Source organism: Juglans regia, chromosome 7, assembly GCF_001411555.2.
Source record: "Juglans regia cultivar Chandler chromosome 7, Walnut 2.0, whole genome shotgun sequence".
Taxonomy (NCBI): domain Eukaryota; kingdom Viridiplantae; phylum Streptophyta; class Magnoliopsida; order Fagales; family Juglandaceae; genus Juglans; species Juglans regia.
This window is the reverse complement of record NC_049907.1, coordinates 14,223,874-14,241,330: the sequence shown is the minus strand read 5'-3', so window position 1 is coordinate 14,241,330 and position 17,457 is coordinate 14,223,874. Positions and strand designations below refer to the sequence as shown.

Sequence of the window (17,457 nt, the reverse complement as noted above, 5' to 3'; positions counted from 1 at the left end):
TTCATATTTGTCAGATTCGCATATCAATTTGCTGGTTGCGGGATTTACTGCATCATTTTAATTGGGAGTTCGTATTGTGTGCAGGGAGATGCGAGGTGTGAATTCTTCGTATGGGCGGATATACTTCAGTTGCTAGAGGAGAACATTTTATCAAGAGAGAATAAGGCTTGGAATACGTGGGATGATGTATTAAAGCGTGAGTATGCTGTTCGCAAAAGGGAAGAGAAAGTGAGAGAGATGACAAAGAATCTAAAAAAAGAAAAGTAGAAGTTATTGTGTTTGTCTTAGGTTGTCACTTTTGTAATAGTTTTTGTTTGGTTCGGATAATTAATTGTAAAGGTTCATTTTGGCTGGTATAAGTAACCATGTATTTGCATTTTGGTTCTGTTTTGCTTATATGTTCTTGTGAAAAAATGGGTTTTTGCTTGTGAACTTGTTTTGTAAATTATTTGTGAAACTTGTGTAAAAATGGGACTTCAAATTATGTTTTGTACTGTTTATACTTGTGTAAAAATGGGACTTCAAACTTACTTTTGTACATAGCTCATGGAGGGTTCCGTTCCTAATATATACATTTCCAACTTAGAGGAAGCAGGGTTGATATATATATATATATAGTAATTGTCATATAGAAATTGACAATAGCTTTCCCATTCAGTACTTGCGCATGGGACGAGGATCAATACTGCATGTTAAACTATATTTGTCCCAAAACATCATAATATTATGCACAGAATTTGAAGTTCGTTTACTCAGTTAACGGCACATGAAAAGTAAAACAAGAAGAAAGAGTTTGCCCAGAAACAATAATAAAGTGAGACTTTGCTCAGTTAACGGCACATGCTGTTTTTATAAGGCTTGTACATTATTTTTTTCACCAACTTAGATTCATTAATAGCACATAACAGAGAAGAAGTGTATGAAATCCTAAACTATATACATCATAATATTAGTCATATACATAGCCATACTTCTTCAACGTGTTCATACATATTTCGATCCTCAAAATTTCTTGTAACTCCCAACTTTATGAGACTTTGGAAATACAAGTATTCAAAACTGCTTCTAACTCCCAGAATGATAGCATCAGTTTCCATAATTCCTGTCAAGCGAAAGCCAAATTAGACTGTCCTTCCAAGTGATGATAAATATTTCAATTATTCTATATACAACCGCTTGTATATCCAAAATGGAAGAAATAGACCCATTAATGTCTTTTTGTTTATCATATGACATCTCAGTCCTGATGCAGTACACACATCACATGATATAAGTACAAGAAAATAAAGCTATGATAGTCTCTACCCTTTATTTCTTTATTTTTTGGTTAAACTGTCCATTCTTTCCTATGAAAACTCCTCACATGCAAAAGAAAAGTTGGGGCTTGTCTGACAACAGAGATGGTTTCTCTCATTTCTTTCCATCTTAAAATTTTTCATTTTATTTTCCTTTTGAATATTACTCAAACATAAAAGTTCTAACCTCACTCATCTTCTTGGGTTGGCCAAGTTTTTTAAACTAGTTCAGTGGTTTGTTTCAGACTTTCCTAAGGCCAAATGCATGATCTAATAGGACAACTAACTAGCCAGACTTTCAGTGTACTATTGCTTGTCCCGGTTTGATAACATCTCATGGATCTACAGGCATTGACCATTTGGGTTACAGCAGCCACCTGAAGATGGCTTATCAAGAATGCTGAGAGGAGATACAGCTACTGACTTAATGGTATCACTTATAATAAAATAAAAATGTATCAATTAATATCAAAAGCAGATGATAAAAATGATACTAAGGCATTGCTTGAAACACTACAATCTTTCTCAAGACCAGAAACGTTCATTTGACATGATTCAGGAAAAAATAGCAAACGTATCTTATTTTTCTTCATTAGTTCTTGATAAATTTTCTATAACAAGATTCTTTGCTTTTTTTTATTAGTTTTTCTATAACAAGATTCTAGCATATCAAAATAAGAACAATAATATTATGAAAACATACCCACAATAATCATATCATTGTCATGGTTGTGATCTATCAAACCCAAATTGCATCTATAAAAATATTAACTCATATTAATATCCCGTCGACTAATGTCATTAAAATACCGTTACAGTTTGGATCTACCTATGCTTTCTTGACTTTGAAATACTGTTTCTTGGGGCTGGGTTCCACTAATGTCAACAACTGGTATGCTTTCTAGAATAGCCTGATGATAAATACTTGTAAAAAACACAGCAATAAATCATAACTTAAATATAAATATATACTTATTATATTACCTGCACGTGTCCAACATTGGAAACGTCCAAATCGGAAGGGCCAAATAGCCTCCTGCAAGTGTCCACGACTGGTGTATCTTCCCCATTTCGCTAATAAAATAGTAACCAATTTGTCAAATAGCATTTATATGAAAATTTGCATAAACAAGATAATATTACAAATCTGCACCTGTTTGCGTTTTCCCTTTCCTTGCGCTTTCTTTGTCTTCTCCTTAACTTTCTACAGGTCTCTTTCCATCCTGGATGCTCTCCTCAGAGATGAGGGTCTGCCTTTTCCTCGCACAACACGTAGACTGAGTACTTTTGTTAAACTACCTATTGTAGTTGTGTCCTTAGCATTTGTGCCATCAACATTTAAACACTTCTCAGTCATCAATGGAGGTTCTTGGTTGGCTTCATACAGGTCAATCATTGCATTTAACTTAGTCGTTGCATCCTCAGTATGCTTTTTCGAACTCGTCGCACAAGTAATCATCTTATAACAGATATTCAACAGACTTGAATATCTATTAGCATCTTCCCGTTGATCCCCTGCGTTATAGTTGCTATGGATTAACGTGTATCTTCTTTTGATGTCCTTCCTCCATCGATCCAAAATGTACCTATCTGGTATTGTCTTAATCCCCTTACATTTGAAGATGGCGAAGATGTGCCGGCACACTATCCCCCTCATTTCAAATAAACCACAAGTACACTTGGCGACTGCATCGTCCTCACTAAAATCCACTGAATGTGTAACTAGCTTAGTGAAATATTCGACACGAACTTCATCCTCTACCAGATAGGTCTTGACTATAACTTTGGCCTTAAGTAAAACTGGGTCCAAGTCGATAATGCCGGTAAGTTGCTGTTGAACTTTCCTGAATTTAGCATTTGTGTACAAATCTTTATATCTCTTTTCAATTGGAGATTTAGAGATGCAGGGAATTGTGACATTAAATGATTGGAAGTCTGCTGCATTTTCGTTCTCAATCTTATTTTTCAAGGCATTACCATACTGATCGACAAACTTTTTCAAGTTTGTCTTAGCATGAACATAACCATTAAAGAATGCATTCATGCTCTCGCTACGCTGCATTGTACTCATTCCAGCCCAAAAAACATTCTTCAAGAATGCCGGTACCCAATGCTCATGCTCAGTGCATAAACTCTGCAACCAGAAATTCTCATGCAAGCTGTACGTGCTAATCAACTGATCCCAACATTTTTCAAACTCATCCGGTGATTGGGTATCATATACACATTTTATCAATGCAGTTTTCATTCTAGTTTTGTAAGAACCATAACAGCCAAGCTTTTCAGGGTCTTTCTTCAAGATATGCCACAGGCAAAATCTATGTCGGCTTTCTGGGAAAACTATTGCAATTGTATTTTTCATGGCTCTTTCTTGGTTAGTGATAATAACCTTCAGCGCTATACAATCCATACACTGCAACCATGTTTGGAATAACCAGAAGAAGGTCTCAGTATCGTCAGAGGAAATCAAGCCAGCTCCCAACAAAATTGATTGTCCATGGTGGTTTACACCAACAAATGGCGCAAAGGGCATCTCATATCGGTTCGTCAAGTATGTGGTGTCAATGGTTATGACATCTTCGAAATATTAGTAGGCTGCTCTACTACGGGGGTCTGCCCAAAATACATTTTTTAACCTCCCTTCATCATCCAAGTCCATTAGTGCAAAGAACCCCAGATTTTTAAACTACATCTGTAAAAAGTAGTCTCGAAGCGCTCCAGCACCACCTTCGCGCAATCGTAGATGTCGTACCTTATCAATGTAGTTACGGCAATTCTTTTCCAAAAATGGGAGGTTCTCAAAACCTCCCGCGCCAACAACAAGAGACTTGAAACTCTTGTTCATTCGGATGCCGGCCAAATCATTCGTATCTAGGACCCTTTTAACAGATTCACTCACTTCTCTATTACATTGAAAGAAGAGAGATTTCTTTGGACTGAGGTCGTGGTTGTGGATATTGTGAACTGTAGTCAGCCGAAACTTTCCATCAGCAACTTTTAAGGCATTAATTTTTGCCTTACATTCCATCTTTCCTGTCATATGTGGGTTGGCGACATTTATAGTCATATTCCGTGCCTTCCCTCCACGAGCACAGGCAAATGTGACATATCTAACAGTCTGATCCTCTCCCATTTCACTCCTTTTTGTCATCACCCCAAACCCGCGTTTCTTACCATATTCCTTATAATAACTCATTAAATCTTCTAAGAAATTAAACTTCATCCCCGAAACTGGCTCATCATCACCATCCATTTGCACTTTCTCTGATGTTCTGGCACTACCACACTCGATTTCTTCTGCATCTGGTCTATTAGGATGAATTTCTTCAACTCCAGAAGATGTAGCTAGCGATTTAGTTTGCCCAAATGAGGGTCTATTATCCTCTGTACCCATAAATCTACTTGTAACGGAGGTATTGCTGAGAGACAACTGGCCTTCCATGCCTTGTGTGTAACTAGCATTCTGGCAAAAAGGAAAAAAAAAAAAAAAAGTGCAATTAAACTCTTAAAAAAACCAACTGCAATTCAACTCTTCAAAAAAACCAACTTATTAACATTAAACGGAAAACATGACATCACCACCTGTACATTGCTTGGATATTGGTTGACAGTGGGAAATGAGAGAAAACCCGGTCACCATGCAGGCGCTAGTCCATAATAACCGTGCATTGGGATGTTTGGAGAAGTTGATGGTATGTCCTGAAATGTTATTGGATAAATTATTGATGTGTTGAGAAAATAAATATCAACTAATATTGAATCTAATGTTATTGATATATTAAATAAAATAACATACTGCGGATGGGGGTCCATAATAACCGTGCATTGGGATGTTTGGAGAAGTTAATAGTATGTCCTGAAATGTGTTTGGATAAATTATTGATGTGTTGAGAAAATAAATATCAACTAATCTCAAATCTAATGTTATTGATATATTGCAAATAAAATAACATATCGCGGATGGAGGATTTGAGCTAGATGGTCTTAAGGTAGATAGCTGTTCTTTTCCTTTTTCCATGCTGAGAGGGAGACAAATGCATCTTGTCAATAGCAATATTATATAACTCCAATCACATTAAAATCTATGAACTGGTACAATAGATCTCATTTCAAATAAAATGTTTAATATTTATTTCATTCATGAGCATGTGGCGATGCAAAGTTTAATATCTATATACTTTATATTATGATTCTAGATTGAAAATGTTGACCTTTTTATGCTCTTTTCAAGTTCTTTTCAGTTTGGGTTTTTATTTTTCTTTTCCTTCTTTTATTTCCTTTTTGAAAATTGCTTATTATAAGATTATCATATTTACTCTCCTATTCTTTGAAAATGAAAATAATTTTATCAAATTGGTGTAGTTAAGTATTTTTCCTACCAAGACATACCCATGGTCAAATGTTAATGTGACTTGTATTTTCAAGTTAGTAAAATGTGATATAAGCTATAAAATGCGCAAAAATAAGGAAATCTTGCTGTCTACACTATAAAGTTTTTCACACTCTATTCATTTACATGCCAATTGTTTGCCAAGAATCTCTTAAAAAGAAAAGAACCCAAACTGTAAAGATTGCATTTATTGTCCTCTCCTATAGTTGTTATCTTAATAACCGAAATACCTTTTCTGGGAAATAAAACACTTTTCTACTGTTGCAGGTAGTGATCATAGGAGTTTATTGCTGATTAAAATTTTGCACCAGCCCAATTTGTAGGATATCTATGCTGATGGTAGATATAGCAAGCGTAAATGGTACAATCGTATCATGATGATTCGTAATCATTTGAAATCAGATCTCCCAATTCAATCACCCAAGATAAACTAGAGAATCACCATTCAGCAGATTGAGAAATGGTATTTCTAAAGTGAATATGCACATTATTGACTTTCAGGGAAAGGGCATCCACGTAACCATGAGTTATAATTATAAGGTTCAATAAGGATGTTATTTAATCACAAGGAAAGAACTTCAATCCAACAGAACAATGTCTCCGCCCATAAATGAAAAGATAACAATGCCATGACATGGTAGAATGAGTTGCATGGTTAATTTTGAGGTACTAAGTATGGTTTTTGAAAAGACCAAAATAATGAAGGACTCCAGGAAACTTAAGAAGGACTATTAAATGGAATGAAAATATAAAGAGATTCTCAGTATCTTGCTGGATTTCCCATGTTTCTCATTATTTTTTGAAAAATCCTCTATTTACAGATAAAGAGCAAAAACTCAGATCAAATAAAGAAGTGAAAAACAACCTAGTTCTAAACTTGCCTAAATTCTTCTATATATTTCGTTGAACAAATAGCAATGCTTATTAGTAGATATTAACGTTAGCTTTATAAGATCGAATCCATAAAACCAAAAGGCTGTTGATCTGCTGTAATAACAATTCTTCTATATATTTCGTTGAGAATGTGTGAAGAACAACAGAAAATCAAATCTAAAACAAGAGAAACAAATACTTTGTCGTTATGTAGTGGAAGAAGCAGATGGCGAAATCAAGAGCAGACCCACGTCGACGCCGGCTCAGATCCGGAATATGTGACAGACGGCGACCGCAACAACCGGTTCTTCAGTCCACGGCGGCGGCGACGATAGACATAATCCTTCCGAGGGTCTCTGGGGGTTCAGCGATGAACAAGGAGCTTCGGGCTTCTTTTGTTTCGTTTCCCTCCCTTTTAGCCATGTCATTCGTCAGCTGATGTGGTAGTGCCACGTCAGCCAGTTCTACGCCGGTTTCGCACCGGCGATTGTATATAGAAGTATTGTTCCTTCAACAATTACAGGGAGACAAATATGGTTGCACATCACTTAGCCAAAATAGTTGTTTAACTACCAGAGGAGCACATCTATGGAGGAGTGTCTTGTAACAATCCGCTAGAAATTCATTGGTAGAATTTCTATTGACTTTAGGAATCTCGTGAAAATTCCATAAGTTTTTACGAATCGACCAATCGCTTAGGTTTTATTCTGTCATCATAATCAGTGTTATCACTCACTAAAGTGCTAGATTTATGAGTTTAATTATTTGAGGTAGTTAGAAGTGTCAGAATGCGTTATGGTCTACGCCATTAGACTCAATGGATTATTTAGGATTTTATGGCGTAATAGCCTATTTTCATAATTTCGGACAAAATGTCTGTTGGAAATTGTGAACTTATTTTTAGGGGCACTTAGGGGTTGAATTTCGGTAAACGATTTTCACTATAGGTTAATATGAATATTTAGAATTTTTCAGTACTAAGTTTATTATGTATTTTTTTGGAGTGAATAGTAACCTCTATAAGTGCACCCAGTGCAGTATTTTTAAAATCTCAATGTGAAATGTCCAAATTAGGTTGGAGGAGTTTTATTTGGACACTTGGCAAGATCTTAGCCACACATAGTGAATAGTATTAGACACTTGGCACCATGAGGAACCATTAGAAGGATTTGTGAAGGAAGTCAAGGTGTGAGATCATGCCACCTAAGCAAATCTTTGTTTCATCTGATCAACGAAATTGTGCCAGACCAAAGAAGGTTTCAATTCTAGTGAAACCCTAAATGGTGGGAAACGAATTGAAACCCCAAAAGCTTGATTGAAACCAAAACCCTAAACAGTTTCCCTAAACCCTAAAGTTGGCCTCCAAACCCTTTCTAACCCGATTTCTAGCATTGTGTTTAATTACTTGATTAAATCACTTCCACATGCTATTAACTAATCAAATCCTTGTTATGACATCATTATTCAACCTTTTCAATCTTAGAAATTTGATTGGGCAATAAAAATTGGTTTTGAATTTGATAGCATCTCAAACACTAACCAAACCTCCTTTAAACCCCAAATTGAGGCCCACTTGCTTGGGGCCCACCAAGGGCCATGAAATTGGCCACCTTGGCAAAACTTCTTGGAGAAATTTCCTTCCCCACATAGCAGACTATCCACTGCCATTGGCTACACCCAATAGTGCCTTGATGTGAAAAAAAATCCACTCCATCAACCTCCATCTCTCACAGCTGCTACAGGTAGTCCATTCCTCTCACTATTCTCCACTTTATGTTATATAGGCAACTCCAATCAATGGTCATTCAAGCCCACAACTTCCCCCTCCAGGAATCTAAAGTCGTGCAAGGCACATTTGATTCCATTTTATCACTTCTTCACCCCGTTCTTAGAGAGAAAACCCAAAAGAGCTCTCTCGGGCAGATTTTTGAGTCTTTTTACGTGGCCATTTTTACCCTTTGTAAGTATTTTCGCACGATGATTCCTTCACATAAGTTGTTCTTCTTTGAGTGTAGTTTCCGTGGATATCTTATTAGTCTCATTCCATGCTCATTTGATAGGTCAAAATTATTTCTAACCATGCAAATGTCTATCTTGGTCCGAGACCTTTATGGAGTGTTGTTAACATGTGTTTATGAATGTTCATTGAGGTTTTGTTGAATGAATAAAACTTTTGATGATAGATTTCCTTAGATTTAGAAACTTGAAAACTGGAAGTTGATAAACAGTTTTTGTTTTGTGAAAGTTGGAATATTTCGTGGTCTAATCTTATTCCAAAGGCTTTGATATTTTTATATGATGATCCTAAACCTCTTATATACATGTTAGGATGTTATTTTGAAGATATTTAGTATTATTTTTAAAGGTATGATTTTTCTATGCAAGAAGATTTCGGTTAGGCCTAAGATTTGATGTTTTTGGGTTAGATCCATGTTTTATTGAGTTTTAGCCATGTGATTTTAAGTTTGGTGGTTGGATATTCTTTAGGACACATTTTTAAACCATGATATGTTTTAGTTTGAAGATCACATGTGTTTAAGTCATGGATCAAGAGATTGATGAAAGTTAGTGGAGAGAAAAGTTTTTGCTTTGGACTAAGTTTAAAACCAAAAACTCCAAGTGTTGTTTTGTGATTTTTGGTGGCTTTTGTTTGATGATTTAAAGCATGGTTAATCTTAGGATGATGTTATGAATATGTCAGAAGTAAGATTTGATTTTTTTGGAATTCTTGGAGATGTTTTTATTAAGGTCAAAACTTGTGATTTAAGGGTTTACTTTTTGTTAAAAAGTTTGGGTCTTTTTACAAAAAGTTTGGTGTTGATGATTAGCTTTTCTTAATGGATATTTTAAGTGTATTTTTAAACTTAGGATAGGAACATTCTTGTTACAAAATTTTGGTTTAATCATGGGTTTTGAAGATGGAAGAAATTGCAACCAAAATCAAGAGAAATGGTCTATGAATGTTTCGGCCATTGTGAATTTTCTGTAGTTGTGATTGGTTTTAAATTTTTCTGACTTGTTATGTGAGTCTAGGAAAAAATTTACATGAGGAATGTAAATTTTGGTAATTTTTTGAGTTAGGATGTGAAATCCTTAAGTTAGGGGTAAAATAGTTATTTTCCCACATATAGAGGGAAAAATTATAATTTTACTCTAAATTGTCTCTTTTCACATTTCTAATTGTTAGTAATTAAAGTTTTAAGTTTTAAAATATCCTCTTACAGTTCCTCTTGTTTCGTGCTTATTCTCGTAGGACGCGAAGATCGAGGTAAGTTAGCTCTTAACTTACTATCAGTTTACTGTGTATGTGTGATGGGTAAGAGAACTACAGTTTATGTTCGTATGTTGTTGTAAATGCCATACCATGCCATCACATGTTTATCTATTACATAAATTATTCTGTCACGAAAATCTTATATGTTACATAATATATTCTATCACATGTTACTATCTGTTACAAGTATGTCACATTACGTATGACATCTGTTACATGTTATGCCATGTTACAAAATATTTGTCTGTTACATGTTATGTCATGTCACAAAATATTGTTTATTATATGTACACCATGTTATAAAATATTTTATGTTACATTTATGTCTCAAAGTATGTCATGTTTGTCATCTTACGTTCATGTCACGTTAATGTCACGCCACATTGCGAAATGTCATATATGCCAGTTTAGTTACTCATGTCACTCACAATCCTAAGCGCTAGGACGGGATAATATCCTAGTGGAACTCATTTGTTCACGCTGAAGTGTCTAAATAGGTGTAAAATTCCATGGGTTGACGAAGTACAGTCAACAGGTTGCGAATGGGGCCTAACTAGCTGGTCACCAGAGCGCGCTAGGCACTAATACCGATGGAGCCACACATTATGTTATGTGTGTCCACAACAAGTGTGGCACAAACAATTCATGGGGCCACAACAACTGTGGAGCATACACTATGTGAGACACAACAATTGTGATGTGACACGTAGAATACGTGGGGCCACAATAACTGTGGAGTACGTATTAACGCACTCACAACTGGTATAGACACATGTGTCATGATGTGGTAATTGGCAAGGACACACGGCTCAAGGGGACCCGTGTAGCACCCATATGATCACTTTATGATTAAGTCTATTGAAAAAGATTTCAAATTCTTGTATTTCACGTTCAAGTCATGTTTCACTTTATGTTATGTTCAAGTTTACGTTCAAGTCAAGTTTCAAGTTCATGTCAATCATGGTAACCCCATGAGATAAGATTACTCAATCATGGTGACCCCATGAGACAAGAATATGTTTCAAGTTCATGTCTATATCATGTTAAGTTCAAGTTCATGTTCATGTTATGTCATGTTCACGTTATGTTCCAAGTTCACATTTATGTTATGTCATACTCAGGTTCTTGTTATGTTCAAGTTCATGTTCAGATTATGTATGTTTACATTCATGCTATGTTTCAAGTCTATGTTATATTTCAAGTTCACGTTCATACTATGTTGCTTGTCCATGTTATGTTTTAAGTTCACGAACATGCCATGTCACGTCAAGCTAAGTTTCAGTTTCAGTTCAAGTTATGTCATTTATGTCATGCTATAAGTCAAGTTATGTTATGCTTACTTATGACTTTGATTATGCATTCATGGTTTTACTGTCATGCATGCATCATTAACCTGTGTGGAAGTTTCCTGTTAATTTGCTGAGATTTGTAATCAAATCTCACTGTGATAGTCCCAACTACCATTCCCCCTGAATGGTAGATCTTATTACAGGATCTGAAGGAGAACGAAAATCGACCAACTGGAAACGGTCGACTAAGCGACGGTGCGACTTAGATGTAGTTGCCTTAGGTTACTACTTGTATTTTGTGGAATTCAATCTCCATTAGTCTTTTATTCACAACTATTTTGGACTAGTGTTGTGATCTCAGTTGTTTAGTATGTCTTTATGTATGAAGTATGTTGTAAGTATTTGAGATATTATAAGTTTGGTGCATAGTATTGCTAAAAAAAAAAATATCCGCTGCGAATATTGCATATCGCTAGATGCATATTAGGCACATTGCATCTTATATGTCATGAACGGGGGCAGGTAACCTTGTGTTACATGTCCCAATGCTTCAGATGTCCGTCTGATCCCAAGCGGAATCTGTGGACATCACATGTCTCATGCAGATTATGAATATGGTTTTAAAAGAGAAATATTGTAATGATTGATGATTTCCTAATAAAAGCAGTGACAATGTGCTTTTAAAAAAATATATAATGTGATATGTATGACCACAAGACGCCTGTACAGAATATCACCCCTCACTACAATAAAAAAGACTTTTTGGGATAATTTTCTTTTGGAACAAAATGAAAATCGTCCCAAAAAGTGAGATTTAGGGATGAATTTCATATTTCGTCCCAAAAAAATGACGGAAGAACAAAATCGTTTGAACGCGTTTGAACGAGATAATTAGGGACGAAATATTTTGTCCCTAATAATGAAACCGTCCAAACGTAATGTTTTAACGTTCGGACGGTTAAATTTAACCGTCCGAACGTACATTTTGGCGCGTTAAGCAATATTATTATAGCAGGAAATTGTTCTATCATTCGAACATACAATTTTCACCGTTCGAATGATTAATCGGCATTGTACAAACGTACATTTTGGCGCATTAAGTATAATTATTATAGCGGAAAATTGATCTACCGTTCGAATGTGCCATATTCAATGTTCGAACGCCCTAGAAGAAGACATTTTAATCAACCTGAAATTTACAATTAAAGAGTTTATCAATACAACATTAACAATAAAAATATAATAAATAATTAATCACTAAATTACATACGAATAGTAATTTAATAAAGTGAGACATTGTGAACAACATAATTTTATAAAACTAATATCACATTATTTAATATTAATTAGATTAATATTAATAGAAATTAAATATTTAACAAAATGTGATAAATTTTGGCATTATTTTAATTATAATAATATTTATTCTCGTTAAGATTTAATATAACTACAATATGGAATAAAAACTTTGATTCATTAATATTACTAAAATCAATTATTCCGTTCGAACGCTTAAAATAATGTTCGAACGGTATGCAAACCTGTTTGGCTTGTATACCGTTCAAATGCCCTAACCAGAGTTCGAACAGTATGCGAATATAAATGGTAAAATGGTTAGAAAGATAGTATATCGGTGCTTAGAGGAAGAGGCTTCGACTAGGTACTGTTCGCGGTGGCGACGGCAGCTTTAAAAGGCAGAGATGGACAATTCACTTAGAAAAAATAAAGTTTTGTTAATATTTCGAATGTCTGTGAAAATGACCGTCCGCGATAACTTATTTATGCAATACAGTTCGAACGGTTAAAATACGTTCGAACGGTTTACTTCAATACATTTAAATATTATATTAATATATTATATTTTAGTTATAATCTAATTAGATGACACTATATATATGTTATCTATATAGTCTAATATATTAACATATTATATTTTAGTTATGGTTTAATTAGATGACACTATCTATGGTAGTACTATAGATGACACTATGTATGATACTATATATATGTTATATATATAGTCCAATATATTAACATAATATATTTTAGTTATAGTCCAGTTAGATGACCCTATATATGATACTATATATATGTTCTCTTTACAGTCTAATTAGATGACACTATATATGCTAGTACTATAGATGACATTATATATAATACCATATATATGTTATATATATATATATAGTCTAATATATTAACATAATATATTTGTGTTATAGTCTAATTAGATGACACTATCGATTATATATTATAATATGATATTACTATGTTATTAAACTATAGTATTATCTAATATGTCTATATATATTAACGTTGTTCTTTTATTTGAAGGTATAGTGTAAAAACGAATATTAGTAAACATTTACCAAACCGTTCGAACTGTTAACAATAAACGTTCGAACGGTTAATGTTCGAGCGGGAATGCATCAATTACCATTCGAACATACTATTTATACATTCGAACATGAAAATTTACGAGGGATTTTTTTCTCGCTACAAATTTTCACATTCGAACGGTTAGTAAATAACCGTTCGAACTGGAAATCTTCTACAAATACACGATAGAACCTCACAATCTCGCTCTCCTCTCACGTGCCACTCTCAGTCTCTTACGAAACAGAGACCCTTCGCGACACTAGGTATAATTCTTCCTCAATCTAGCCCCCAAACTCAAAAGTTTTCATCTCACCCAATTATTCTCGGATTACTACCTGTTGGGGAGCTCCTTTGCACGGCATATAATCTAATCTCCTTGCCTTTTCATCTCCAAAAATTCAGGTATGCCTTTTATATTCTCATTTTGGTTTGAATATAATATTTTGCAATGTTGAAAATTTGTATGCTCTTGAATCCTTGATATCGTTGTTTGTGTTGATGTGAGTTCGTGATGAATGGGGTTTTCCATTGTTGAAGATGACTTAAATCTGGAATGAATCCGTTCGAACGGGTTACTCTTACTGTTCGAACGTGTATGTTATGTTCATACATAGTTTAGCACCATTCGAACATAGACTATACATCAATGTATTTATAATTAGAATATAAATATATAAGGATAGTTGTAAATTATATGCACTACTAAATTTTTAAATTAAAATACAAATAGTTAAGATTTAATAATACTTAAATACTTAATTCTAAATTAATAAAATGAAGTTTGTAAATTAAAATACCACTAAATCTTTAAATTAAAATACAAATAGTTAGGATTTAATAATACTTAAATAGTTAATTCTAAATTAATAAAATTAAGTATTTAAATTAATAATACCATTAAATATTTAAATTAAAATTAAAATAGTTAAAATTTAATAATACTTAAATACTTAATTCTAAATTAATAAAATGAAGTTTGCAAATTAAAATACTACTAAATCTTTAAATTAAAATACAAATAGTTAGGATTTTATAACACTTAAATAGTTAATTCTAAATTAATAAAATTAAGTATTTAAATTAATAATACTATTAAATCTTTAAATTAAAATACAAATAGTTAAGATTTAATAATACTTAAATACTTAATTCTAAATTAATAAAATGAAGTTTATAAATTAAAATACTACTAAATCTTTAAATTAAAATACAAATAGTTATGATTTAATAACACTTAAATAGTTAATTCTAAATTAAAAAAATACAAATATTTAAATTAAAATACTATTAAATCTTTAAATAATACATACTAATTATGTTTTTGTTGTATTGTTGTATAAATAATAAGTTGTTATTGTTTGACATATGTTAGCATATCTTGCTTTATTTGTTCATCAAAATAAATTTTAGACCCGTTCGAGAGTTATCAATCTGGATGAATGCTTGATTGATAACTCTTGAATTGTCCAGAGTGAATAGTTTGGGATTGTAAGATCATTCTCGCAAACTATCGAACTATATCTATTATCGTCCAACATTATGATTTTGGTAGATTCATCCAATGTTCTCCAGGTATGCAGTTTCGATGATGGTCCAACAACGTGTTAATCGTCAATGGACACAACCAAACGAGCATATTTGGAGAACTATGGGGAGATGCTGCCGAAATTTTGTTAGACATGACAGATAATAGATCATAGGTTGGCGACTATGATCTTACAATCCCGAACGGGATAGGACCAACTACCCGGTAAAAGGTGGCATACTCCTTGATTGATACATGATACATGCTTGTTTGCTGATGCACACGTGATTGTTTGTAATGGATATAGTCGGCATGGATAAGAGTGTTCGAGAGTTGGAAGCTCAATTGGTAAAACAAGCAGATATGGAGATGCGCCTCAAACAACATGAAGAACAACAAGAAGAGTTCAGAAGACAGATGCAACTCCAAATGCAGCAACTTATGCAACAGTACAGGCTTCCAAGCAACTGATGGTTTTTTGCGTACAGATTTTGAGATTATCTATTTATGTACGAACAATGCCGGTCTCACAGTTAATTATTTAGTTCGCACTTATTATAAAACTTTTGTGAGTGTTAAACAATTTGTAATGTATTTTTTCAAATATTATGAATGTTTATTTGGTTTTCTATTATTAACTTTAAATAAAATAGTTATTGTTCGAACGACCAAATAACGTTCGAATGTTCATAGCGTTTGAACGTTGACATAATGTTCGAATGCAATTTATTTTTGTAGTGTTCGAACGATCATACAACGTTCAAACGTCATTTATTTCCATAGTGTTCGAACATAACTTATACCTTTTGAACCCATATACCGTTCGATCTGACCCTTTAACGTTCGAATGCAAAGCTAAATTCATACCGTTCGAACGAATTTATATTTGTTCGAACGTATTTTGCAATTGTTCAAACACGTTACTGCTGTTCGAACGTAAAAAGTTTTCCATTCAAACGATATTCTGGGACGAATTTCAACCGTGCCAAAAGAAATTCTCGTTCGAAAGATTTCCTTCAATTTCGTCCCAAAAGTTTTTTTTGGGACGAAATGGTATTTTCGTCTCAATATATCTTTTGGCACAGTATTCTTGGAACGAGCTCGGTACGACTTTTTTTCGTCTGAAAAACTTTTTCAGGACGAAACGTCTTTTGGGGCGAAAATTTTCGTCCCAAAAGAGCCTTTCTATTGTAGTGCCTTGAGTAAACAGTGAATTCACCGCTCAAGTTTCTAGGATTTGCTCAAGTGGTAAAGACCTTAGTTTTGGTAGTATGTTTCCTTCAAGATCTAAAATTTGAATCTTTTTGGATACAAACAATCTTTAGGGATCATCGAATTCGTTGATTTTCTCCCTAAGTTACCTGTACATTTATAGAAAATGTTTTTACAAAGGGCATGTGCATCCCCAAAATTAATCAGTACGCTATTCTCGAATAGTCGTGCCAAAAAAATAAAAAAAGAATTCGCTGCTCACACGAACTTACTTGTTTCCGTGCTTACCATTTTCCTTCTTTGATATATTTATCAGCGAAGTTACCATTACTCGTCATAAAATTACGATGCAAAAGTTTGTCTGAACACTCCCGCCGTGAGCGACAAGGGAAAACACGGAATGGTCAAATCTTCAAAGGGCTTGTTCAAAGTCAAATCCGTAGGAGACCGTCATTGTTCTTGACCCAATCAGCTTTTATTATTTATTTTTTAGTTTCTTCTTTTACCGTGTTCGAGGGTCCTTCCAAGGAACAAGATGTAAATAGCTGGCCTTGAACGGACAAAGAAAAATGCATTTTCTGGCAACTACTAGCACCTGCTTGGAATCCACTCAATATATTCATAAATCTCCATGTCGATGGGATTTGTAAGAAGTGGGAGAGAATAGGGATTTGGAGTGAGAAGGGAGAAAAGGGCTGAAGAACGGGTTTTTATGTCGGTGATTGATAGGCAGGAAAAGGTCATCGGAAGAAAAGGAGCAGGACCAGCCTGCCCATATTGTGGAGGACCGGTGCTGGCCTAGGACTATGATGCCCATTTAGTCTTTTGTTGCTTACCTATTTCCCACAAATTAAAGAGGAAGTTCTACTGCACTATTTGCTCCAGACGCTTGGTTCCTGCCCATTTAGTCTTTTGTTGCAGCAAATATATGAGTTGTTGGTGCTTGGAAGTCAAATTCATCAAAGAAAAAAATGCTGGAAATTGCTGGTGTGTGTGGATGGAGGCTACAAGTGCTGAAATTAGACCCTCAGCATGGTTGCAAACAAGATGGCCGGGTGGAGTACTTCGGCCATATGCCTAGATTTGTAACTTGGTCCGATTTGCTTGCGTTTTAAACCATAGGTAAGAAAAGGATGAAAAATAAGTATGCAGGTGTTGTAGATGTGTTGCTTGAACAAATGCCCATTATAGCAGCAAGGGGACTTGTTTGCAGCAAAATG

At 34.2% G+C, this 17,457-nt stretch overlaps 1 protein-coding gene across 1 annotated transcript; it reads right to left on the bottom strand.

The window, feature by feature from the left end:
• Positions 1 to 2,499: 2,499 nt before the first annotated feature.
• Positions 2,500 to 3,828, bottom strand: LOC108990776 (protein FAR1-RELATED SEQUENCE 5-like). The gene has a single exon (XM_018964856.2). The coding sequence runs from the start codon at positions 3,826 to 3,828 to the stop codon at positions 2,500 to 2,502; it is 1,329 nt and encodes a 442-aa protein (XP_018820401.2).
• Positions 3,829 to 17,457: the final 13,629 nt, after the last annotated feature.